Genomic DNA, 25,364 nt, shown 5'->3' with positions numbered 1-25,364 from the left:
CTCCAAGAAAGCGTGAAGATGAGGGCAGGTGAAAAAAATATCATGCGGCTCAATGCAATATTCAAACATAATTCCAGTTAGAACAAGTCTTAGACGAGGCCTTTCTCACCTTGCCAGTCATGCGATACAGTAAATAAAGCAGTAACATGCCTGCATGTGGCCTCTATCTCCGGGTCATGTCTCTGTGTGGAAGTAAATTTACTAAAAAGGTACCTTTAAGGCCAGGTGTATTTCTATTGAAAAAAAAAAAAAAAAAAAGGAACCAAAATGTCATGAGGAAGCATTTTGGTAGAACTAGTATCAGTCAACAAAGGGCCATTGACATTCATGTCTGGCAGAAGAGGAAAAATGTTAATGTGATCACTTTTTTTTTTTTTTTTTTAAAAAGGTATACAGGATTATTTACTATTATTACTTTTGCAGGACTACAATGTGACCACAGAGCGCATCACTGGAACTAAACTCGGCTCATCTGCTCATCATGAGACAAATGGGAGCCTACCATTCTGCTCAGGAAAGAGATTTCAGCTTAGATTTACAGAGACATTTTTGTGGGAAAAACTAAATACACAAAGTGTCCAGCTGTCAGTCTGTTTATTGTTGTGATGTAGCTTCTTGTTACTCAGTATGCAAGGATCAGGTATAAAAGCTCTGTTCTGGAATGAAGACTTCAGGAATGGGTTTTTTTCTCTTCTGCCATGTTACATGGCTTGAACTTACTATCACATTTAACATGATTTGAAATGGACCAAACGGCATCAGAATTTTTTTGTCAATGTCAGCATGGCAGTATATCACTACTTTAATAAGAACCTTCTAACATTTACATTGTGAGGGAGAATTTATTAATCGAAGCTGGTTACTGGTTCATCTTATGTCAAGTTTATTAACACATTCATGCTGAAACTCAGAAGAAATTCATCATTAAATTACTGATCTGCAGTTCTATTTGTGCTTGAGAGCCCTTAACACTAGTGGAGGGTCCTTTAGGTCTACTGGAGATTCCAGCTCCTAAAGAATAAGAGATCAGCCATTAAAATATGAACAGAAATTAACAGAGGGCTTTCCAATTAAGAAAAAGCAGTTTATATATGAAGTTTAAAGTCTTAGATCCTAGCTTAATAAAATATGCACAAGTACATGTATTTACCTCAGAGTCAGAATCGTAATGATCAGGGGGCAGGCCCATGTTTGCCATCAGAGTTTCTTTCTCTGTGGATCTACTTCTGATGGAGTTCCAGGCTCTCCTAAAACCAGAGATCAAATACTAATTATATCCAGTCAGTTTGTAGCAAAAAAAATATTCTGAAGGTGTGAAAATGGTCACCCTTAACAGGCACTTGGTCCAGAGGGGGGTGGTGGGTTACTTTGATCAAACATGGAAAATATTAGGTTTTAATTACAACTAGATACCAACAGTACAGCAACTGACTTCAGGGTTTTAGTTTGTTCTCTGGCTCTTGGTGAAATTAGCAGAAAGAGACAGAACCAACCAAAAAAAAAAAAAAAAACAAAAACAAACAAAAAAAACTAACAAAGTGGCTATTTTTTTGGCCACCACTCATTTTCAGTGAATTTCTCAGCCCATGGTGCAGAAGAAAGTACTGTCAGCTTTTACCTTTTAGCCAAGATGAAAGCTGCAGACATCACTGCAGCAATGAGGCAGAGTACACCAAGGATGACACCGGCATGACTGTGTCTATTTTCCGTCTCTTGACAAAACTCTCCCTTGTAACCAGCAAGACACTGACAGCGAGTGATTTTTCCATCTGTGATGCAGCTGCCATGACCATTGCAATGTTGGAGGTCACAGGAGTCGGAGTCTGTTTTAATTCCAAGCACAGAGTCTTTCTGGGAATTTGGGTGAGGGGAGGAAGACGACTGAGGGAAATGGCCATCACTGACTTTGGCCCGAAAGGAAGCTGAGTCTGTGCCTGCACCTTTGGAGAAAAATAGGGCTGGTCATTATGTGCCAACAAAGAGAACATTATTAAAAATGTATTGCGATTACAACCTGAATTATTAAATATTCATTAATGCCCAGTAAATAAAATTAAAGGCCATGAAAAATTTCAAGGCCCAACCTTTCCTCCTTAATGTAAAATATTAAGGACAAAATCTGAAAGAAAGAAAACAGCCCCTAAAAGTTTAAGAATTTTAACAAATTAGATTTCTCAGCATAAAATATTTCAAGGTGCGGGGAAAAAAGTGCTCTGTGATTGCCAAAAAAAAAAAAAAAAAAACAAAAAACTGTGTTGCAAACAGTATTCCTCAATGCAGAACTTTTGTTTCGACATCCACAACATTAACCTTCCGATAAATAAAGCTTTACCCCAAAGAGGAAACATTGAGGTTTAGCAGATTACTGATTTTAGAGCAACATAACCAGTGCCCGGTTTCTTAAATTTTGGGAAACAAGGCACCACAGATGCTCTTTTTCACTTCATCTGTTTGACAACTCACAGTCCTGCTCATCAGACTGGTCTGGACAGTCCTTGAGTCCATCACAGAACTTGCTGCTGCTGATGCACTTTCTTCCATCAAAGCAGGGCTGTTGTCCAGCAGGACACTTAGGCATATGGGCACAGAAAGTGGCATTGACGCTGTAGAAGCCCCGTCCACATTTACATGTTCGACCACCAGGATAGGGCAGACAAAGATGGTCACATTTGCCATTGTTGTTGGAGCAGCTATTCATCCCTGGAGGAAATGAACAAAAGAAAATAGTACATCACAGGTGTCAATGTTAAAAGTGTAAGTGCTGAAAAGGGTAGTCAGCTTGTATAGTGACCAATCTTGGTAGGATTATTTATTTACAGAAATATGTAATCAGTTTAATGTGAGTAAATAGCATTGCTTACATCTAATTAAAGGTTGGTTCTGTCTTAAAATAATGCGAGAATCACTAGTGCAGACCACTTCATCCCTCAAACCTATTCTCATGTTTAGTCACTATAGCGTAGAGCGAACCTGATTTGTACAAATATAGCCTGACATATCTGCTTTGGCTGGTTAAGGACTCAGTTCCACAATGGGAGCGTTAGTCTGAAACAGGTGTGTCAACATTTGTCAGTGGATAAGTAACTGTTATGAAAGGAGTGTACAAGTGTGTGTAGAAATGAACACTAATGCATTACAAGTGTTATGCAAACACCTCACATTCACACCACTATTGCACACTTGGAGGTACCCAGATGACAAATTAAAGAGGAGGGTGGGGGGGAAAAAAAAAAAAAAAAAAAAAAAAAAAAAAAAAATCAAATAAATAAATAAATAATAAAAACCACCACACCAGAACAGCGTGCAGTCTAAAGTCTACTGGGCATTGTCATCTTGAATCCTTACTAATTTTTAAGATTGTGTTGTCATTTGTCTGTAGATATGGCTGTAATTTGGATTTCATTGAAATAATCGTGATCCTGAACCATCGCGAAAATCTTTAATGGGCACTGAAGAATTGTACTGCAAAGTATTGGTATTTCTAATTGTTGCTCCCATTGTACAAATCTTGACATTCAGATGTAAACCCTCACTCAATGTGTGGACCTGCATATATTCCTGTTAGTTAACTACAAAAACAGGGTTTGCTTTAAAGCACCACATTTGCATACTGCAGGATGGGGCCACAGGTCAAGATAAGAGTGAATAATGTTCCAGTGCGTGTGTGTTAGAGCCCCATTCCTCATCAGTCTTTCCCACTGCAGTGTTAGCAGTAACACAGGCCTATGATCTCACTGCTTGCCAAGTCCCATCTCCCTCAAAGTGTCATAGTCACGCAAATTGAGCTTAAGCGAGTCTTCTCATTCTACCCGAGTGTCTGATAACACACATTGTATGCTTCCTCAGAAGAAAATGGCATTGAGTTGAAAACCTGCATGTTAAGATGGTGTGATTCCCAGTGCCAATGGGGAGAGGAGAAAAGAAAAAAGATAGGGGGTTTGTTTTAGCAACTAAACTGACATTGTCCAACAATCATGTTACTATTACTAAATCAGCCAGTAATAAGAAATTTTTATATACTTTCCTGTTGACATCAATGTTCAATTGCAGTACCAACTTTGAATATTTTGTATACCTTCTCACACCAAAAAAAAAAAAATATGCGTCAATTTGGTCCAACCAAGACCTGAGAACTGAATGTCAGACGTTTTCCTGGCACTGATGGCAGGATTGTCCTTGTTAGCAGCAATCTTTTATATATTTTTATGTGCATCACAATTACACTGCAGGTAATTCTACATGCCTCTTCTGAGTAAAAAGCTGAAAATTTCAGTCAGTAGTGAGGGTACAATCGGCAGAGTGCTCTGTAGGACTGTCTGACCGCAGGTCATGCGTCAGTCGTCAGAGCTGTTCAAATTATCTTGATTTGTACTGTACTGTAAAATCTTGACTTTTTTTTTATATTCACAAAAAGGCAGTCAACAGTTCCTCACCAGTCTGGCTGTTGCTGCTGTAGGCTCTGATTTCCACCACACTGGTCTTAGTCTCAAACCACAGTTGTTTCGGCTGGACCCCATCACTGAACCAGAGTTTAGTTGAATCTAAAAAAAAAAAAAAAGGATAGAGAATCCCAAAAGGACAACATTAGCAAAAAATCCTGCCAACTATTAATTTCTACAGTGCAGAATTTAGATGGTCATGGAATTCGATGTGTAGTCATTCAGATGAAAAAATATATTTGAAGGAAAACATGTCTGGTGAAAGAGAAAAAGAAAATTAGCTTAAATATGTGACAGCAGAGATTGCTCAGAAATGGTCTTCTGAATAATTTACTGTCAAATTAGTCTGTTCCGCCATCTGCTGCCTGAAGGGAGAAAAGGTGAGAAATGCATTTCCTGAGTGAGAGTGAAGAGGTTATTGTGGTGGAAGAGAGAGGATACTCCAGGTCCATTACAACATCCACATGTCACATTTGCCTGTAGGTGTATATAAAAAAAAAAAAAAAAAAACACTCCGACCTTTGTCCATTGTGACCCAGAGGAGCATGCTCTGAGTATGTGTGAAGGAAATGAGCAGGCCCGGTCCTGTTTTGTACTGTTTATAACCAGATCCATTCACTCCAATAGAGCTGATTATTCCCTCACCTGTATAAAAAAGGAATTTGTAAGACAGGTAGACAGACAATTAACTAGGATGTTATTTCTCCAAGTTAGTGCCTGACTTAAGATTCTTTATTTCACTTCTTACCGGTGTCAGCCCAGTAGATCATGGATCCTTTATTAGAAAAAACAAGTGAGGTGGGGATGCTTGACCTCTGCCACAGGACTGCTTTGTTATGGCCATCCATCCAGGCACAGCTCACCTCTGTCTGGGTCTTCCCACCTGCTGCAACGATTACTGTGTAGCAAACTCTCCCTGAGGCAGGATGCAGCGCAATGGAAGTGGTGCCCTGAAGAGACAAACATAAGGTAGAGATTAAAATAGAATGGCAAGAGTCAATCAAGTAGCCAACAGGAAGGTCAGCGGGAGTAAGTAGCTTTTTTTTTTTTGATGTGCAAACTTCTAACTTTTCTTTACAGAACATTAATCAGGAAACAGACTACATTTTGATGTTACGCCTCAGTATACATTCATTTATAAAAGATTTCATAGAAACCATGCCTAACACTGGTTTTTCAACAAATACCATTGTATCAATTTTTCCAGTACTGCAGAATGAATTCAACCTCCCACAAAAAAAAGACAAAGACGACAGTAACTAAGATTCCATCATGAGTACAGCAGCCATACCTGGAAGGAGGCAAGTCACTGACATGCAAAATGTTTTATTCTACCTGTAACTGTTGACACATCAAGTAAAATATCTATTTAGAATTTTCACATATTAAAGAAAAAAATCCCTGAACATAACAAACTATGTTAGTTTATCTTTAGTTATTTATATTTTACAAATGGAGGAACATAATAGGAGCCAAGATGAACCAAGTAGGGCAAATAAGAAGAGCACAGGAGAGTCTGCTTCACCTGCAGTGACCCCTGAAGCAGTGAGGTGGTGTAGCCATCATGGCGGGAAGTCACATGGAGATCAGGCCTCCTGGAGCTGCTCCAGTAGATGTTGGAGGTCACCCAGTCAACTGCCATAGCCGTGATTGTGTCATCCTTGTGCGACAGAGCAGTTTTCCAATTAACATGTCACTGTAATTCAGATTCTAGAAAATAAACATCTGTCTTGAAGATGAAATTGATAGTGTTTAATGAATTAAAGGTTTCAACAAAAAGAAAATAAGTTGAATTACACTGGCTTATTTGTCTTTTCTTAAAAAAAAAAAAAAAAAAAAAAAAGAAAAAAAATAGATCTTTGGCCTTAACATGGCAAAATCAGACTAATGGCATTTATAAATCAGGGAATACAGACAATACCATTTTTACACTGTCAATATTTTCCAAAAAATAATTAAATAAAAGTAAAAAGGTAATTATGGCCTTGACGCAACACTTCATCTGAATTTTGGAAATTTGGCACAAATTCCAAACCTGGAAGAGTGTTTAGACACCTCCCCCCCAAAAAAAAAAGAAAGAAAAGAAACCAACCTTCAGCTTTAGGACTCGTCCAGCAGGTATCAGCTCGTGTCCTGACTTGGAGCTGCTCAGTTTCAGCACGTCCACTGCTCCTTGTCCCGCATCAGCCACATACAGAGAAAGCTCCATGATGGACACATCTACTTCCAATGCCTCAGTAACTCCAGGAAGGGCAAAAACCTGATTATTTGGCATTTTTTTAAGAGCAACCCCATCTTGATGCATTGAGCTCAAGTAAATCTAAAAGGATTAAAGATGCAACAATAGTGAGACAAAAGGTAGCGAATGCAGGAGAAGAAGGGCAAGTGAAAGAATTCAGTCCATCAGGTACAAAGGCTTATAGCGCTAGGGTTTTTATACAATTAAACTTTTCACCTGATAAACCTTCGCATGAGACAAAAGCAGGATGAAAGGTGACTCCCTTGGAAGCGAGCAGGTGATCCTGTCCTTGGAAAGGAGCAGCCCCTTTGGGCATCTGCAAACTGCAGTCAGTCCGAGTGCTCCAGTCTTGCCCTTTACTGCGGGGGCCAGCAAACAGAGATGGGAGCATTGTAACTGACCACAGGGACTAGATATGGCTGGCTGGGAAAGGGCATGAATCAGCTGGGAAGAGGAAAATCATGAACAGGAATGTTACGAGCTGTGCTTCAGTCCAGCTTAAAAAAAGAAAATTTAATTAAGCTGCATTTGTAAAATGAATGTGTCAGTTGCTAAAACCATTTTGCAGTGACAGAAAAGAAACACTCACTTTCAGTCCAAATGGCTGTCCTGGTCTTTTCAGTAGGACCTTCTGATCCTTTCCTGTGTTCTTGTCAGCTGAGCGAATGGTCCTCCTCTTTGTGTCAGACCAGAACACTTTGTCATTGAAGACCGCCACAGAGAAAGGATTTGGAGTTTCCGCCAACTGGAGTATCTGTTGAGAGATGGCACTGCCATCATTTAATACCGATGCCAAGTGACCAGGTGCAATTTGAAATATTGCTGCTTTTTCTTCAGTTGACACACTTCAGAAACCACTTCGCTTTGAGTTTCTACAGTCTAATATTTCTTTACCTTGATGTTCTCTCCATCCAGAGAGGCTGAGCCAATGCAGCGCAGTTTCTCGTCTGCCCAGTACACTCTGTTGTCCAGAAAGTCATAGGACAAACTGACAGGCCAGCTCAAGGCCCGACTCACCACTACCTTCCTCTTTGAACCATCCATGCCAGCCCGCTCAATCTGAGGAGTGCTGCCGATCTCAGACCATAGCATCAGACTGAAAATGTTGATTATGAACTTATGAAAGATCAAGGCTACAGTATGTACACACACTTTCCTATTCATTTGAATGAAATGGTGTGTCCAAACATTTTGCACACACACACGCGTTACCTTACCCTCTGTCAGGCAACAAGACCAATGAGCTTGGCTGTTCCAGATCTTCTCCCAGGACCACAGTGTAATCCTGAGATCTCACCATTGTATCACTGAGCTTCACAGCCAGAATCTGACCAACAAGTCCATCCACCCAGTATAAATTCTTACCGACCCAGTCAACAGCAATGAAATCTGACTTTACCCCTGCAACAGATATAATTTGCGCACTATAAGATTATGTTATAGTCTAAAATCCTCAAGTTTGCCTTTAATTCAGTAGATTCATTTCATTATTTTACAGACCTTTTTCACAGCAGAAACCTTTACTTATCATGGCAGTTTAACCAGAGAGTCAACATTTTTCTAAACTATGGTAAGTTATAAAGTGACCTGATAAGTTATTATGAGCCAGTATGCACAGTATCAGTGCCCTGGCTGAAGTTTGACTGTTAGTCTTTTCCTGCCATGACATGTAAACGTCTGAAGTAAAAACAATTAAATCCTTCCATACAAAGTGTGGCAATCCTATGATGACTATACCTTTGATAAGTATCCCTTTGTTATTTGAATTTCCCATGTCAGTCCAGCGGATGCTCTGATAGTTGGGGCTTAGCCAGTAAACTCTATTTTGTGCCCAGTGGTAATCCAGTGAGAAGACTGGTCGACTGGAAGAGGAGAGAATCTGCAACATACTGCTACGGACCCCCAGCAGTAACAGCTCTGACTGCACTGATGCCAGGAGCAAAGGCTCATCTGCAGATTGAAACACTGTCAGTAGTAACACAGAGCAAAAAATACTTTTTTGTGGTGTATAGAAAAATAATATAAACTTGTCTGGAAGTCATTAAATCTAAATCAAATGTAAACTGTGTAAATGATTAACTAACATTCATAAATGTAGTTACCAGGATAAAAAAAATGCAGATCCAATATTATAACTCAAATTACTCAATCTCAATCTTTTCTTCCACAAGCAGATCAAAGGCACCTTTGGTCTTGCAGCTTTTATTGTCAGGTTCCAGGTAGAAGCCAGGGTGGCACTGACAGACATAGGACCCATGGGTGTTGAGGCATGTGTGTTTGCACATGACATGGGATACTGCATTGCACTCATCACTGTCCACACAGGATAGGCCACTGGACAGCAGTCTGAAACCTGAGGCACAGTAACATCCCTGCAAAAGTGATAGCAAGGGTGCTTTCAAGCAGTGCAAGAATGACCTTTGGAAGCATCCATATGCAAAATGTGGAAGTGTTCATATATAAATTTTTAGATATGGAACAGATGAATGTGAACGAATAAAAGTAACATTGAGTGGGGACCCCCAAAAAAAAAAAAAAAAAAAAAAAACACAAGGACAAAAAGAACAACCAGATACACATTTGCTTTGTACTGACCGCCCCGTTTGGGGTGCTGACACAGCGATGGTCACAGCGAGGAGCTGATGGGCTGGAGCAGTTGTGCTGGGAGCATCCCACACCCTCATCTGAGCTGTCAGCACAGTTGGTGAAGCCATTACAGACCAATCCTGGGTCCACACACTCACCACTTCCACATTGGTAAAGATGATGCGGGCACTTTATAGTGCTGCCTGTGAGAACAGTCATTTTCTTCAAAGGTTCAGTGATTAAAAGGCATTTAATTGTATGGAAAACCCAAGAACATGGAGTATGCACCCACTGACTTATGTCAAGTATCTTAAGCACAGAAGAGACCTGGTTTGACCTGAGCACAGTGAATATCTGACAACAAATATGCTCACATTTCTCCTCGTCCACACCATTATAACAGTCCCTTTTCCCATCACACCTCCAGGACAGGGGGATGCACTGACGGCTGTTTCCACACTGCCACTGGTATTCCCTGCACTTTGCTGGTGGAGTTGCACAGTTCTAAATAGAAACAAGACTAAGTTGCATTAAATGCTGTACACACATTTAACAGGCCAAGCTTCAGTGTCCTTTATCACATTACTTTACCTTCTCATCTGACCCATCCTTGCAGTCTTCTTCGCCATCACAGAGCCACTCTTTCTGTAAGCACTCGTGGCTGTGCGGACATTGGAGCTGCGACAGGCAGCGTGGGGGTCTTGTACAGTCCATCTCATCCGAGCGATCACTGCAGTCAGCATATCCATCACATCTCAAAGCTTCAGACACACACTGACCACTAGAACAGCGATACTGGTTAATTGAACAGGCCAGCAAACCTGGAAAGAAGGCGATATGAAATATGGATATTATGTAATGACTGGTTGTACAATTTAGTCAGTTCAAAGACACCTACCACACTTTTCCTCATCTGACCCATCAACACAGTCCTTCTCGCCATCACACAGGAAGGTCTTTGGTATGCAGCGGGTGTTGTTATCACAATGCTGATGGCAGCCCTCACTTAGTCTTGAACAGTCCATTTCATCAGATCTGTCCTGACAGTTGTACTGTCCATCACACACCTGCTCAGGTGGGATGCAGCGATTACCGTGAGAACACTGGAACTCACCTGCAGAAGGACAAGAAACGTCCAAAATACTGTCCTGAAATGTCAACAGAAAACTTTCCTATTTATCACCTGATTAAACAATTAGGTTTAATTAATGCTTTTGCATCCATTATGAACACCTTTTCCTTGCAGCATCTAAACAAACCTGTTTTGCATTGAGCAGAACATCCCTTTTCATCTGATCCATCTTGACAGTCCTTCTCTCCATCACACACATGGCTGTACAGCACACAATCTAGGCCGTCTTCACATGGCTTGAAACCGTTACGACACCTTAGAGGGGCTGATCTGGCATTTAAGACATTGATGGGGACTAGACAGAAGATTAATGTAAATGTTATCAGGACAATTACAGCAATACAAGTCTGAGATTGCTTTGAGGGTAAGTGGTTGTTACAAAATATAAATGTTATTGTTATATATACACTTTGCTATTGTTTATTTTCTTACGGGGAGTAGTTGGAGATTTTGATTGACACTGCCTCTCATCCGAGCCATCAGGACAGTGGGCACGACCATCACACACTTTCATCCTAGAGACGCACCTTCTTCGGCCATTGCACAAGAAGTCATCTGAAGTGAAGAGTGGAGGAAATTTATTTGGGGGAGTGTAGTTACCTTCCACATTAAGATAACTGTGGAGATCAGACTTACCTTTTCTTTCACATTGGACAATACAATCATTTTCATCAAATCCATCAGGGCAATCTCTTTGTCCATCACACAGCTGATCTTCAGATATACACATTGATGAAGCTGGGCAGAGCAGTGAGGGAGCACTGCAAGCTGATGTGGATGGGAGTACAGCAGGTTTGGTTTTTGCGATGGTAGTGGCTGAAAAGGTGAAATTAAACTATTCAGGACTTACTGGCAGGACTGTCTGGTAGTCAGTGTGATAGAGAACAACAGTGCTTTGTTAGGGTACTCACTCCATTACACACAAGATTTTAAAGTTAAAACTGATTAGAAATACCACAAGTTTATCAATGATGGAAAGAAATTATGGACTTACCACAGCCCACCTCATCTGTGCCATCCAGACAGTCTCTCTCCCCATCGCACACAAATTTCTTTGGGATGCAGCGCTTTCTGTCAGCACAATTAAACTCACAGCTCCTGGTTTGTTCCCAACAGTTCAATTCATCAGACTGGTCACGGCAATGTGACGTCCCATCACACACCTGAACCATAGGGATGCACATTTTCCCATGGGAGCATTGGAACTCACCTTGGGAGGAGTACCATTAAAAGTTGAGATTTGAAAGAAACAGAATTACAGGTTATCCCCAAAGCTTAAATTTACAGAGATTTCAGATATTAAGTTCTGTCTTCTATGCTTCACATTTTCTGATTCTAGTGACCCAGTGGCTGAACTCTGTTGCAGATTGAATATAAATAATGCCATAGGTTACAATATGATTGCCCCTGCAATAGTTTAAAAATGCAAAATATACAGATCAAATAAGTCTGGAAGATTATATTATTGAGACAGTGTTTAAAGTGGAAGACCTTCTTTGCAGGTTTCTGAGCACTCCTGTTCATCAGATCCATCCATGCAGTCATCCTCTCCATCACATATATGACTGTATAAAACGCACTCTCTGCCATCATTACATGGCCTTGAGCCAAAGCGACACTTGAGGATGTTTGCCTGAGATGCAGGAGTAGTTGCACTCGGGCAGTTGACCTCATCTGAACCATCCTGGCAGTGAGCGCGACCATCACAAACCAGATTCTGTGAGACACAGCTCCTTCGGTCCTTGCAGAGAAACTCAGCTGAGGAGGTAACGTATTCAACATAAGATACAATATGATGCAAATTTAACCATCCACATTTGGTCGAGTCCAAAGAAAACACTAGTGCATAGCCAGATAACTTACTATTGTAAGGGCATCTTTTCAGGCAGTTCTCATCAGACCCATCAGGACAATCTTGTTTTCCATCACATAGTTGTGTTAATTTGATGCATAAAGATGAATCCTGACATAGAACTAAAGGACTGGTACACAATGGCTTGGTCGGCAGTTGAGTCAAGAGCTTTACAGGCAAAGGGGATTCAGTTAAACTGAGACTTATCGCATCAGTGGCAGGATCTAAAAATGTACACATGCATGAGTAAAGTCAAAAGGTTACAGCAGAAATCAGCATATTGTCATTGCTACATTAGGGCCATTACTTTCCTTGCTGTTGCAAGCCTAGGTGTTGCAAGCCTAGGTGTTTGCATTTGCTTTTACATCATCATTCAAATATGAAAGTTACCAAAAAAAAAAAAATAAATAAATTGTGGGCTAACTTTAGGTATGATGCAATGAGTAAAACTACAAATTTGATTGTTATATTAAGACAAAAAGCAAACTTTTGTCCCATCAACCACAGCAGGCCATGCTGATTTACAAAGCACTTCCAAACTCATCCAACCTCTCAAAAGCAACATTTATATAAAAACTCACCACATTCTTCTTCATCTGATCCATCCTGGCAGTCTCTCTCGCCATCACAAACATGACGAAAGAGAACACACTCGCTGCCATCTCGGCAAAGTCTGGAGCCCATACGACATTTTAGGATGTTTGTTCGAGGTGCAGGAAAAACGACACTTGGACAGTCAACCTCATCTGAGCCATCATGGCAATGAGAACGACCATCACAAACCAGACCTTTTGAGACACAGCTACGACGGTCTTTGCAGAGGAAATCGGCTGTGGAGGGTAAATGACAAAAGTTGAGTGGAATTTTATCAAATTGGCTCCACTTGGGCAGCAACTGATAGCTCTAATCTGTTCTTGGACCTAGCTGACTACTCATACCATCAACTGACAACTTACTGCTATAGGGGCATCTTCTCACACATTTTTCATCAGATCCATCCAGGCAGTCTTTCTTTCCATCACATAGCTGTGTTAAGCTGATGCATAAAGAAGAACCTGGACACAGATATGACGGACTGGTGCAGGATGGCTTGGTGGGAGGCTCAGTAAGTGGTTCAGAGGCAGGCGGTTTGTTTAAGTGATATTCTGGGGGAATGGTAGTGGCAGTATCTGAAAGTATTATACCAAGACTTAGCTGTACAAGTGTACAGTTTATTATGAGGATATTGTCATGTTCCCCCCCCCAATACAGAAGGTTCTCGATAAGGCAACTATGTTTGTAAAATCTTTGAGAAAGCAACATTTATATAAAAACTCACCACATTCTTCTTCATCTGATCCATCCTGGCAGTCCCTCTCTCCATCACAAACATGACTAAAGAGAACACACTCACTGCCATCTCGGCAAAGTCTGGAGCCCATACGACATTTTAGGATGTTTTTACGAGGTGCAGGAAAAACAACACTTGGACAGTCAACCTCATCTGAGCCATCATGGCAATGAGAGCGGCCGTCACAAACCAGACCCTTTGACACACAGCTCCGACGGTCTTTGCAGCGGAAGTCAGCTGTGGAGGATATTTTACTTCAGTTTACATCAATTCTGGAATGATGAATGAAACAAAAAAATTCCATTAATATTTCCAGATTTTATGGAATTTAATTTTCTGTTCACACCTGCCCTTACAATGCATCAAGCAACTAATCTTTTCACCCACTCATTCTAGATGTGACCAATGCATGTTCATGCATGATGCATGTTCATGGAAGGCCTGAACAGGAGCTCCAAACCTCTATGAATGCTTTCACAAGCCCATCATCTGACAACTTACTGCTATAGGGGCATCTATTCACACATTTTTCATCAGATCCATCCAGGCAGTCTTCCTTTCCATCACATAGCTGTGTTGAGCTGATGCATAAAGAAGAACCTGGACACAGATATGATGGACTGGTGCAGGATGGCTTGGTGGGAGGCTCAGTAAGTGGTTCAGAGGCAGGAAGTTTGGTTATGTGATATTCTGGGGGAATGGTAGTGGCAGTATCTAGAAGTATTACATCAAGAGTTAGCTGTACAAGTGTAAAGTTTATGTGGATATTGTCATGTTTTTCTTTTCATACAAGAGGTTCTCGATAAAGCAAGTGTTTGTAAAATCTTTGAGAAAGCAACATTTATATGAAAAGTCACCACATTCTTCTTCATCTGATCCATCCTGGCAGTCTCTCTCGCCATCACAAACATGACGAAAGAGAACACACTCGCTGCCATCTCGGCAAAGTCTGGAGCCCATACGACATTTTAGGATGTTTGTTCGAGGTGCAGGAAAAACGACACTTGGACAGTCAACCTCATCTGAGCCATCATGGCAATGAGAGCGGCCGTCGCAAACCAGACCTTTTGAGACACAGCTACGACGGTCTTTGCAGAGGAAATCGGCTGTGGAGGGTAAATGACAAAAGTTGAGTGGAATTTTATCAAATTGGCTCCACTTGGGCAGCAACTGATAGCTCTAATCTGTTCTTGGACCTAGCTGACTACTCATACCATCAACTGACAACTTACTGCTATAGGGGCATCTTCTCACACATTTTTCATCAGATCCATCCAGGCAGTCTTTCTTTCCATCACATAGCTGTGTTGAGGTGATGCATAAAGAAGAACCTGGACACAGATATGATGGACTGGTGCAGGATGGCTTGGTGGGAGGCTCAGTAAGTTTTTCAGATTTAGAGTCATTTTCTTTAGGAGGAGTAGTGGCAGTGTCTGCAGGATCTACAAGTATAATACCAATAGTTAACTTGGTGTGTAGTGTTTGGTTGAAACAAGGATAATGTCATGCTTTATGAGCTTAAGTAAAAGCAAACTGAGCACATTTGTTTTCACAATTCCTGTGAAAGCAACCTTTGCATAAATACTCACCACAGCCTTCTTCATCTGATCCATCCTTACAGTCTCTCTCTCCATCACAAATATGACTGTATAAAACGCACTCTGTACCATCATTGCATTGTCTTGAGCCAAAGCGACACTTGATGTTAGCCTGAGAGGAAGGTGTAGTTACACTTGGACAGTTGACCTCATCTGAACCATCATGGCAGTGAGAACGACCATCACAAACCAGATTCTTTGAGACGCAGCTCTGACGGTCTTCGCAGAGAAAATCATCTTGAACGATAAGCATCAAAACATTCAAAGTTTAAGAACACTTTTTAACGTCTAGAACAATCGAGCAAAAAAAAAAAAAAAAAAAAATTATAAAAATAATTATACCTTAACTAACTTAACTTAAAAAAAAAAAAAAAGGGGGGATGAAATAGTACATCTAAAACTTAAACTTGTTCCAAATTTCTGACTTACTTTTGGAAGGACATTTGTTCACACAGTTCTTTTCATCAAAGCCATCAGGACAGTCTTTCAGGCCATTGCAGAACTGGCTTGGAGAAATGCAGAGTTGTGCAGAAGAGGAAGGACAGAGGACAAAGGGCCTGGTGCAGGCTGGTAGTGTCAGAGCTGGAGGTGCCATTTGATTCGATGAATGGATATTAGGTGTACCTGGCAACATAGTCTGTACTGTGTCACCTTAAATACAAGAATCCCATTTACAGGTTGATTATCAAATCTTATGGTCCATGACTATAACCTTGAAAGAGAAATTAAATTTTCAAGAACTTACCGCAGTCTTCCTCATCTGATCCATCCTTACAGTCGTTCTCGCCATCACACACATGAGTGTATAAAACACACTCTGTGCCATCTTTACATGGTTTTGAGGCCCTGCGACACTTCAAGACATTTGCCTGGACTGCAGGAGAAGTAATTGCTGGGCAGTCAACTTCGTCTGAGCCATCACGACAATCAGAGTGACCGTCACATACAAGATTTCTTCCAATACAACTTGTGCTGTCGTTGCATTTGAAATCCTCTAAGATTAACAGTTAGGACAGAAAAGAGTCATCACAAAGTCAGGAGTGAATGCATTTACAATTTAAACTGAGAATTTCAATCTTAATAGTAAGACCTTACCTTTAGATGGACATGCTCTACAAAGTTCCTCATCATCTCCTTCAGGACAGTCCTTTTTACCATCACAATGTTGGAACTTAGAAAGGCAGAGTGATGAGTGGCGGCATAAAATAGATGGTTCATGGCAGACTGGAGGAGTGGGCACTGTAACAAACAAATGTAAAAGCCTGATCATGATTTTTTTTTTTTTTTTTTGCAATAATGTATTGTATTTTAGAAGTCAGACCAAACATCATGGATTTCATATAAATGGGGCCTATGACAATGAGCCAATGAGGATTCATGTTTAACTGAATTAGAGAATTGCTTTGACTTACATGCTGTAGTCCTGTTTTGCTTGAAAAAGGCCACATACACAGTCTTAAACTAGTTTTAACTAACATCTGTTACAGATTTAACAAAGTCTGACCTCTACGAACAGTCCTCAGTGCAGCGACAACACCTAATACATGACCTCTCACAGTCACGTCTTGGATCAGACTCCCATCCCGTCTATTCCAAAGAGTAATAACATCGTCAGCAAGGGTCAACAGGAAGGGCTCTAATGCCGCTATGACTGAGCCTGAAATGTTCCATCTTCTTCCAGCTTGGTGGCTTCTATGTTGCAGCAAACTCATTGTTGTCAGGCCTGTAAAAGGTGCAAAACTCAAAAGGTCTGTACCGTCAAAAGCCTAAGACTTTAACAACATTAGCTTACAAAGTAATTGTACCCATGCTTTTAATGATTTCATTTTAAACAGGGTTTTAGCAGACCATTCCGCATAATTAAATCTAAAAAGCTGCATGCAAAACAATACAAAGACAGACCCTGAAATTAAGCCCATCTAGTTCTAAACTCTCAAGAGCTGCTTATAGTCAAATTCATTGGAACTGCTAGCACACCTGAAGACACAAATTAAATTTAACACAAATCACTGTAAGTGAACCAACCTGCCCGTCTTGAGTTCCAAAGCAGACTATTGGCCCTGAGGTCAAAGGCGATGTTCCCCATGACGACTCCTGCTAACTGCAGCACCTCTTTGGCTTTACCCCCCGTCATACTCATGGTGAAGATTTGTTTTTCCTCCAGCCATATGATCCCACCTCTCAACCAGTCCAGATAGAAGTTCTGAATCTTCCTTTGTGTGTGGTACAGCTGCTGCAGGTAATGACCATCAGCTGCAGTAGTGCCAATGCTGTTTTGGTCACATGACACCCAGTACAGGCTCCCACGCCTCTGTTCAACTTTTATAAGACAAACTATAGAAAACACAAAGTCAATAGCGTGAAGACCAACATAACCAAACAAACTATAGTGTGACAGTAACCAGATGGTCTATTCAGCTCTTCATCTGCTGAAACTATCAACTATTAATTCATCCATCTGTTTCCAACATGTGGTTTTAGACAGTTTTGAAACTGTGAAAAATGCCTTTGCAAATTATCAAATTTCAGCAAATTATTTCACAATACTGAAACCCAAATAATACAACTTTCACCATCTGTACAACTCAAGAAAAAGAGAAAGCACAAACCTGGCAAAGCTGTTGGAATCGCTTTGGTCTCAGCCTGGCTTAGACTAGTGCATTGGACATGACCAGTTTGATTAGCCCAATAGAGCAACTCTCTGTTCCAGTCCATATCAAATGACAGGATACCATCATCAGTAGTGAACAGTTTGGTTTCAGATGACTCTTTGCCTGTAAACTCCAGCAAGTTGATGTTGCTAATGGTAGAATATATAAATTTTGGATCTGCAGAAAAGGAGGGAGAATAAATTTTCATTTATCATGTTATGACCAGAAGTCTTTAAGCTTTATGTCTCATATCCAAGATTCAAACCCACTTTCAAAAAAGGTATAACTCTTGAATTAAAATTAAAAACAAGAGTAATGGTTTCTCAAAATAAAAAGCAATGTTGGTTTAAGACCAATTTTTGTGAATGGATCAGTTTTGGCATGATAAAATTAAAACAAGTCAAATTGGCTGCTTATTAAACATAAGTATAGAATGTTTTTAATGACTAAATTTGGCATGGACATATTAAACTCATGGTAAACCCACATTCACATGTCCCATCAAGCAACAATAATTTGAAGTTTGGGCAAGCACAGGTGAATCCAGCAGGGCTTGCTTTAGTGAGTTGGCAGAGGTGGCATCGACTGTTTTCACATGGAGAAGAACCTAGTTGAGAAAATGAGGACATTTTTAAATCCACTAAGAAAAATGCATACCATTACAAATGGACAAAGTACATACATGTAAATAAACATCTGGGCACATAAAAACCTCAGCCTCAAATGTCAGTGAAAACAAATGGAAAATGAACAGATTTTACACAATTGTAGCAACGTATACCTTGCGGCTGCTGTAGCTCGTGGTAAACAGTTAACAGCAGCAGTTCAGCTTTCCAAAGAAATTTCTTCTGATTCAGTTGGTTCTGCGGAACCTGCCACAGCCCTTTGTCATCAACCCAGTAAAAGAAACTTTCAAAAACAGCCAGGCTGACGGCTGCTTTTTTATTGAACAGGCCTGTGAAGGAGTAACGGCCAGTCCCATCCATCTTCACTGTCTCTATAGACTGAACAAAAATGTAATTACTGCATGAAAGATAAAAAAAGAATGGTTTCCCAATTTAATCCAGACAGCCAACTACAGGACACTTCCATGGATATAAGTTTTCTAGTATGCAGGATCAAATTACCAGCATGAAATTGAAAAAAAAAAAAAAACAACTATAGCGTATGTGTGTCCCATAGATGGGAGGAGTGTTTCTTCCAGTGAATTTCTATCAAATTTTTGCTTTAATCTTTTCTTCTTTAGCCTTCGCTACTCACTATTGTCACAATACCATGTATACATTAGTTTTTGCATTGAATTGTTTGTAAATAAAATAAAGGTATAAAAACTGTCATTATCAGGAAAGAAAAGTATCCAGTAATCCTCTGTGACTGAGAAGCACAGACGGTCTTGTTTCTTTAACCAACCTTCTTGAAGTCACTGATCCAGTACAGCCTTCTGGCAGCCAGATCAGCAGTGAGGCTGTGAGCGGACTGACCAGTGAGGACTGTCACAGAGCTTCTTTGTGACCCATCCATCCATGACTTCTCTAATGTCACCCTGTCACCTCGCCCAGTGTTGATCCAGAACATCAAGCTAGCGGAGCAGAAATCATAGAACTAGAATACATACCACCAAGTGGATCATCTCTTTCGGTACAATAATAATGGAAATATTTTCATGTGATAAGTGTGACAAACATTTTAATACAAACAGTTGCAAATGTTGCAAATGCTATTTTTAAATGTAATTAGAGGAAACGTACACATTTAGAAACACTTTACGTACATTAAAGCAACACTCTTTACAAAAGATTAAATAAAAGTGAGCATACCTCTCCACAGGGACAAGCACCAGATCGAATGGGCTAATATTTTTGCTCAGCAGAATTGTGTAACTCTTCCCATTGGCTGCTTGCATGTAGATTGACTCTGTTTTCTGATTGGTCCAGTAAAGGTTACCATTCAGCCAATCACAAGCCAGACTCTTAATTCCAGACTCTCCTGGGGAGATTAAAAAAAGGAAAGTGTGAGGATCTATTATTTTCAAACAAAATTTGTCCTTTCTGTTGGAGGCAAATAAGCAACAATTTCAGCAAGTGTGATTAAAAAAAAAATCTTGTTTGACATGAAAACATTGCTGCACACAGCCACAAGCCAACTGATGTATTAGCCCAATTGATTTTAGACCATCACAGCTTTCTAAGTTACACCCAAAAGATTGAAATGGCATTAGCAAAAATAGAAGTTCAGGAAAAAAAAAAAAAAAAAAAAAAAAAAAAAAAAAAAAACATTCCTCCAACCTTTCATACAAATTATTATTTTGAGTCCTAGTGTTGTTTGAACTGGTTACAAATGGTGGACGAGTGGGCCTCATAAGTAATTATTGCTCTGTTTTAAAGGACCAGGAACAAAAAGTCAAATAATCACTGTAGTAGAATACCAAAAAGAAACTGAGCTTTTACATTATAACACACTTAGCTTATCACCTTTTATTATCTCTTGCTTTCAATTCATATGCAAAACTCAATTACAACACCCCCCCCCCGCTGAATCATCATATTCAAAAAAAAATTCCTTGATGGACTGACCTGTATAGGTTGTCCAGCTCTGATTTCCATCACTTTTGAATATACTGCCATGACTGTCAGCCCAGAAATACCATCCACGGCTGACATCAAAGGTCAAGGCGACCGGATCAAACACCAAATCCTGGATAATTTCAAACTGCTGAGATTTCACATTCAACAGTCCTAATGACTTCCTCTGCACTGTCAGCAGTTTGGGGGCATTACCTGTACACATTTATATACAAGGATAGAATAAGTGTTAACCTTTGAGTGAAGTGCACAGATTGACAAAAAACCGCACATACTGTATTTGGCTATTCAATACCTTGTGAACATGACTGAATCTTTAACTTCATTATGTTTTATCATCAAAATTGGCCTTCCATTTTGATCATAATTTACATCTTTGATCTTTTGACTTATCTTTAATATCGGCTTTGCCACATCAGTATCCTATGAACATGACATTTATCCCTTGAAGCCAGCACCTGATGTGTACTAATTTTGTTCAATACATCAAAAACATTGCCATGTGGCCCTCAGTATTTTCCACTCATTCAAGATGAGGCTTGGTTTGGATAAACAACATTTAAGTAGATTTAGACAAATAGGGGAAATCCTAACTTGTTACCTGTTGCTAGACACATAGATCTTTCTGTCAATTTGAAACCATCTCTGCAATGGCAGTAGTAAGATCCGATGGTGTTAGTGCAGTGATGCATACAGGGAGGCAAAGGTGAGGCACATTCATCCAAATCTGGGTAGAGATAGAAGGTTTAAGCTTCCCAAGAATTAGTTCATCACCAGTCTAACCTTGGGAGAGGCATACTTACAACTCCACATACTTTTAAATCTTATTTTTTCAATTGTAACTGGAAGATGGATGCAATCCATTAGCAGTGTCTAACATTAACAGTGGCTTATTTTCTCACCACACACACCTTCACAGACTGCTCCATTGGCAGAGAGCTTATATCCTAGAGGACAGGCACACAGGGCGCCCCAGGTTTCATCAACACATACATGACTACAGCCGCCATTGTTCATGGAGCAAATGTGACCTGCAGGAGATCCAACGTGACACGACAGCACAGCATCATAGAAACCAATGCAGAAAAGGGATTTGAAGTGAATCAAACTCTGGAGAACGATAACCAACAGCATATTGAGTCGATTTTTGCAGCATTTTCCATAACAAACTAATTAATACCCACCACAGGTTAGTGGCTCATCGCTGCCATCTGAGCAGTGAAACTGTCCATCACACTTTTCTTCAGGAGACAGACATGTCCTGTCAGGACACCGTGGGCTGCCCTCAACACACAAACCTGTGAAACAACAGCTCATCAGTGCTTCACCTCAAGAACCAAAAGCCTCCAACTGCTGTTGCGTTGTGTTCATCATTCATTCACACATATTGGGCTAAATGGTTATAATTGAGGTTGTTTGAGTCACAATCTTGCTTTGTTTGCTCCTACATGTATTTGATACATAGTATTGCTAAGGAATTGTTAAGGGTAATGCTGGATAGTACACATCCTAAAGATTGAGTACGTCACCACCTAGAAGAAAATATACTATGCCTAATATGCACTGCTACAGAAGATTCAAGAGAGACTTTTAAAAACACACTGCAATCTACAGTACCACGCATGAAGACAACACACCCTTTTACATTTAATCCACTTTTCTTACTCACCACAGTCCTCTTCGTCAGAATTATCCATGCAGTCATTCAGTCCATCACAGCGCAGCTCTTTGGGGATACACATGTGGTTTCGACAGGTCCAGTCTGAGTCCAAACAGCCATCAGGGGGTGGGCAGTTCTCCTCATCAGAGCCAGTGGGACACTGGTTTTGTCCGTCACAGCGGGCTGACGCGTCGACACAACCAACTGAGTCCACACAAGGAAACTGACCTGCTGGACATTCGGAGGAGCCTGCTGCTGCTACAGGAAATAATAATAATGAGACACCATAAAATAGAGTGAAAGAGTTAATTTGCAACAACTTAAGATTCAAGACAATCTATATTTTAACTTCCATTAAACATTCTTCATAAACAATTTAGACATTCCTCAAGAAATTTTGAATTTTATTATTACAGTGACTATACATATAAATGTATATTTATTTGTTTTAAGAAAAACAGAAGGACACCTACCAGTGCAGTCCATTTCATCAGATCCATCCAAACAGTCTCCATCCCCATCACATCTCCACACATTAGGGATACAGCTTCCATCGTCACACTGCCACTGGTCAGGACGGCATCCCGACAGTTGTCCTACAAACATAGAGAGAGGAAGGAAGTACAGCAAAGTACAACCACTAAGAAGGAAGCTTGGAAAATATTATGGGCCTGTGTCTGAGTCGTTCACTTCAATCTCACCCTTGGTGAGCACAATTGTCCATTGTCAAGTATCAAGAAATGTGACAGTCAAATTTCATTGGCCACCATCTTGACCTCATAGTGGGGGGGGGCGGCACCAAGGTTGATACATCCCAGTTGCCAATTCATTTAAAATTCAAAGTAGCACAACTGTATGCTCCATGGGCATGATGCCAAGGCAACAAGAAAGTGCAATGTTATTTTAATCCAGATTAAAGTAGTAATTTCTGATGAGGGCACAACAACAGCATTTGAGAACAACAGAGTGCCCGTTTTGACTGAAGTATCTGATTACGGACAATATGGCACAAAGTGATTTGTGTCATTTGTTTAAAATTAGAAATGACAGATTAGAGAGGTGAGTGATAATTTAGCCACTGGAAAAAGTCTTTTGGGGCAGTGAAGCATTGCCTACATGTCAGAAAATGTAATTAGGTGCTACACACACAATGTTGTGGCTTTAACTTGGCTAGTGGCGAAGCTAGTCAGTGGGCTTTCAATTCATAATACCTGCTGATGTGTCTGTCAGAAGACAACGCAGCTCACATCCAAAAATTATACAACAAATAAAATAGGTTTAGAATCCATACAGCATTCATCCTCCACCCCAGCCCAACTCAGTTTAACAAGGAACAAATATACAAATTTGAAAAAAGAAAAATAAAGTTTAACATAAATAACTTGCACATGGTCAAATAATAATAATAAAAAAATCAAAGCAAGCCTAGCTTATAGAAATAACCTTTTTTGTTCAGCTTCAAAGGCTCCAAAGCTGAGTTTCAGCGTCTGACCTCCAAAGAAATGGGAACAATGGCTGAAATTCACTTAAAGCCTTTAAAGTGACCAATGATTCCCTTGTAAACTGCCCTCACTGGTGAACAGACACCATTGGTATTTGTCAAAAAAAAAAAAAAATTAACCACATTGAAGGAATTAGTTTTACTGCAGTCAAACTCTCTGACTTCAACTCCAACCACTGCTGCACGCCTTAATGTTAAAATGGGATCCAGGAATGAGCGCCATATTGCCGCGTCACATACAAATCTACGTCGGTTGTTTTACTGAAATAAAACTATGTTTGTATACGCATACACTTGCGGACGATGAAAGAAAAGAAAAAATATCATCGAATCAGATATAAAGTAGTGTTTTAGGCGCATTTACCTGTGGAAATTTTCAGACTTCCCAGTAAAATCAAAGCCGTGACGGTGACCCGGTGCCGGTCCATGTCGGCCCACGGCTCTGCTGACAAACAGCTTCAGCTCGGAGGAAACGCTTTAATTAGCTGCACGTGCCACAGGTGTGCGTGCTCTTACGGAAAGACGGTGCGTGGCTTCACAAATGAAACATTAAAATTAAATTTAAAAAATTAAAACACATCCAGTCGAGCTTTAAATCATTCGTTTTTTTAAATATCAATGTATTTTTAAATTATTTTATTTTGAAGCAATGCCTTTTAGTTGATTACCTCTGTTTTCTTGTTGCAAACCCCATTTGTCAAATTTGACTTTATTTATTTTATTCTATAGTTTTTTGATAAAAATCTGTTTAAGATGTAATTCACTTTTTTATTTGTATTTATTTATTTTTTGGAGTGCGAATTGGCAAGTTATCATTACACCTGCCGAGCAGGAATGATATTATGGCGTCCTATTAAAACGTTTTAAGTTGAATATTACGGTGGCCGAGAAAGTTGATATACAATATAACGCAAATAAAAAAGCTGCAGTAAAAAAAAATGTAAAAACCACAACGGAAGTGTACGGTCCGATTGTATAATTGGTCCGGGTTAGTAAACAAAAACTAAAACTAAAACTGACCGCACATTTCCGTTGCGGCTTGATGTATTTCTAGTGCGAGCAGCTTTCTCGGCCACCGTAATATTCAACTTAAAATGTTTTAGTACGATTCCACTATATAGTTAGCCCGTTTATCTGCACTCAGTTAGTCATGTATAGGCAAGTAGTCTGCACATGGTCTTTTTTTCTTCTTCTCTAAATGAGCAAAAGTACTATAATGATTGTCATTATATAATGAGAAGCAAGGTGACAGAGGCACTCTTGGAGAATTTGCTTCTGTCGCCAAAAAAACACAAAGCACAAAATTATTGTTTGAAATTTCATTTGATGATATGTCCAAAGACATTTCAAAGAATCCAATACTTTAAGACTAATGGCGCATTTACTTCAATTCTTTATTACGTTTCACACTCTGTGCATCAAAAGGATCAAAGCTTTGAAGTTTTCCATCAGCTCTATTTCCCTTCTTTTGAGGTCAAGTGTGCAGTTTGTCTTATGAATGGGCAACGATCTGCAGTTTGTTCGTCTCACTTCAATTAATGTCCCTTTCATGCTGCTGTCAATTGTTGCTGCAGACACGTGTGGTCTAATGTATGAAATAATTTTAATCTTACTTTTACAACACACGTAAAAAATCAATTTCAGAGATTAGTTCCATCTCCATGACGTTTAAGCATTATTATTTGATTTGATCTTTTTTCGATGAGCCTCTAGATATTGAACATAATAAAAAAGTGGTGAGTTACATTCTTATGAGTTTTCAGTATTCCATATGATATTAACTTCACATATCTA

The 25,364-nt window shown here is 39.9% G+C and overlaps 1 protein-coding gene across 1 annotated transcript; it reads right to left on the bottom strand.

Annotated features, from left to right (window-relative positions):
* Window positions 1–849: 849 nt before the first annotated feature.
* On the bottom strand, window positions 850–23,998 carry LOC115052348 (low-density lipoprotein receptor-related protein 2-like). Its single transcript, XM_029516416.1, has 29 exons — window positions 23,935–23,998; window positions 22,543–22,665; window positions 22,079–22,327; window positions 20,401–20,604; window positions 19,645–19,813; window positions 19,238–19,406; window positions 18,609–18,831; window positions 17,202–17,510; window positions 12,830–13,078; window positions 11,993–12,154; window positions 10,524–10,691; window positions 10,163–10,378; window positions 9,856–10,085; window positions 9,639–9,768; window positions 9,274–9,467; window positions 8,864–9,050; window positions 8,416–8,628; window positions 7,896–8,079; window positions 7,573–7,774; window positions 7,268–7,432; window positions 6,895–7,122; window positions 6,532–6,699; window positions 5,965–6,099; window positions 5,188–5,389; window positions 4,434–4,541; window positions 2,464–2,700; window positions 1,619–1,940; window positions 1,151–1,247; window positions 850–1,011 (listed from the first exon to the last, which is right to left on the bottom strand). The coding sequence occupies exons 1-29, from the start codon at window positions 23,996–23,998 to the stop codon at window positions 946–948; spliced, it is 5,373 nt and encodes a 1,790-aa protein (XP_029372276.1). The 3' UTR covers window positions 850–945.
* Window positions 23,999–25,364: the final 1,366 nt, after the last annotated feature.

The sequence above is a fragment of the Echeneis naucrates genome, chromosome 12 (genome assembly GCF_900963305.1).
Source record: "Echeneis naucrates chromosome 12, fEcheNa1.1, whole genome shotgun sequence".
In the NCBI taxonomy this organism is placed as follows: Eukaryota; Metazoa; Chordata; class Actinopteri; order Carangiformes; family Echeneidae; genus Echeneis; species Echeneis naucrates.
The sequence above is the reverse complement of the archived record's forward strand: the minus strand, read 5'-3'. Positions and strand labels throughout refer to the sequence as shown.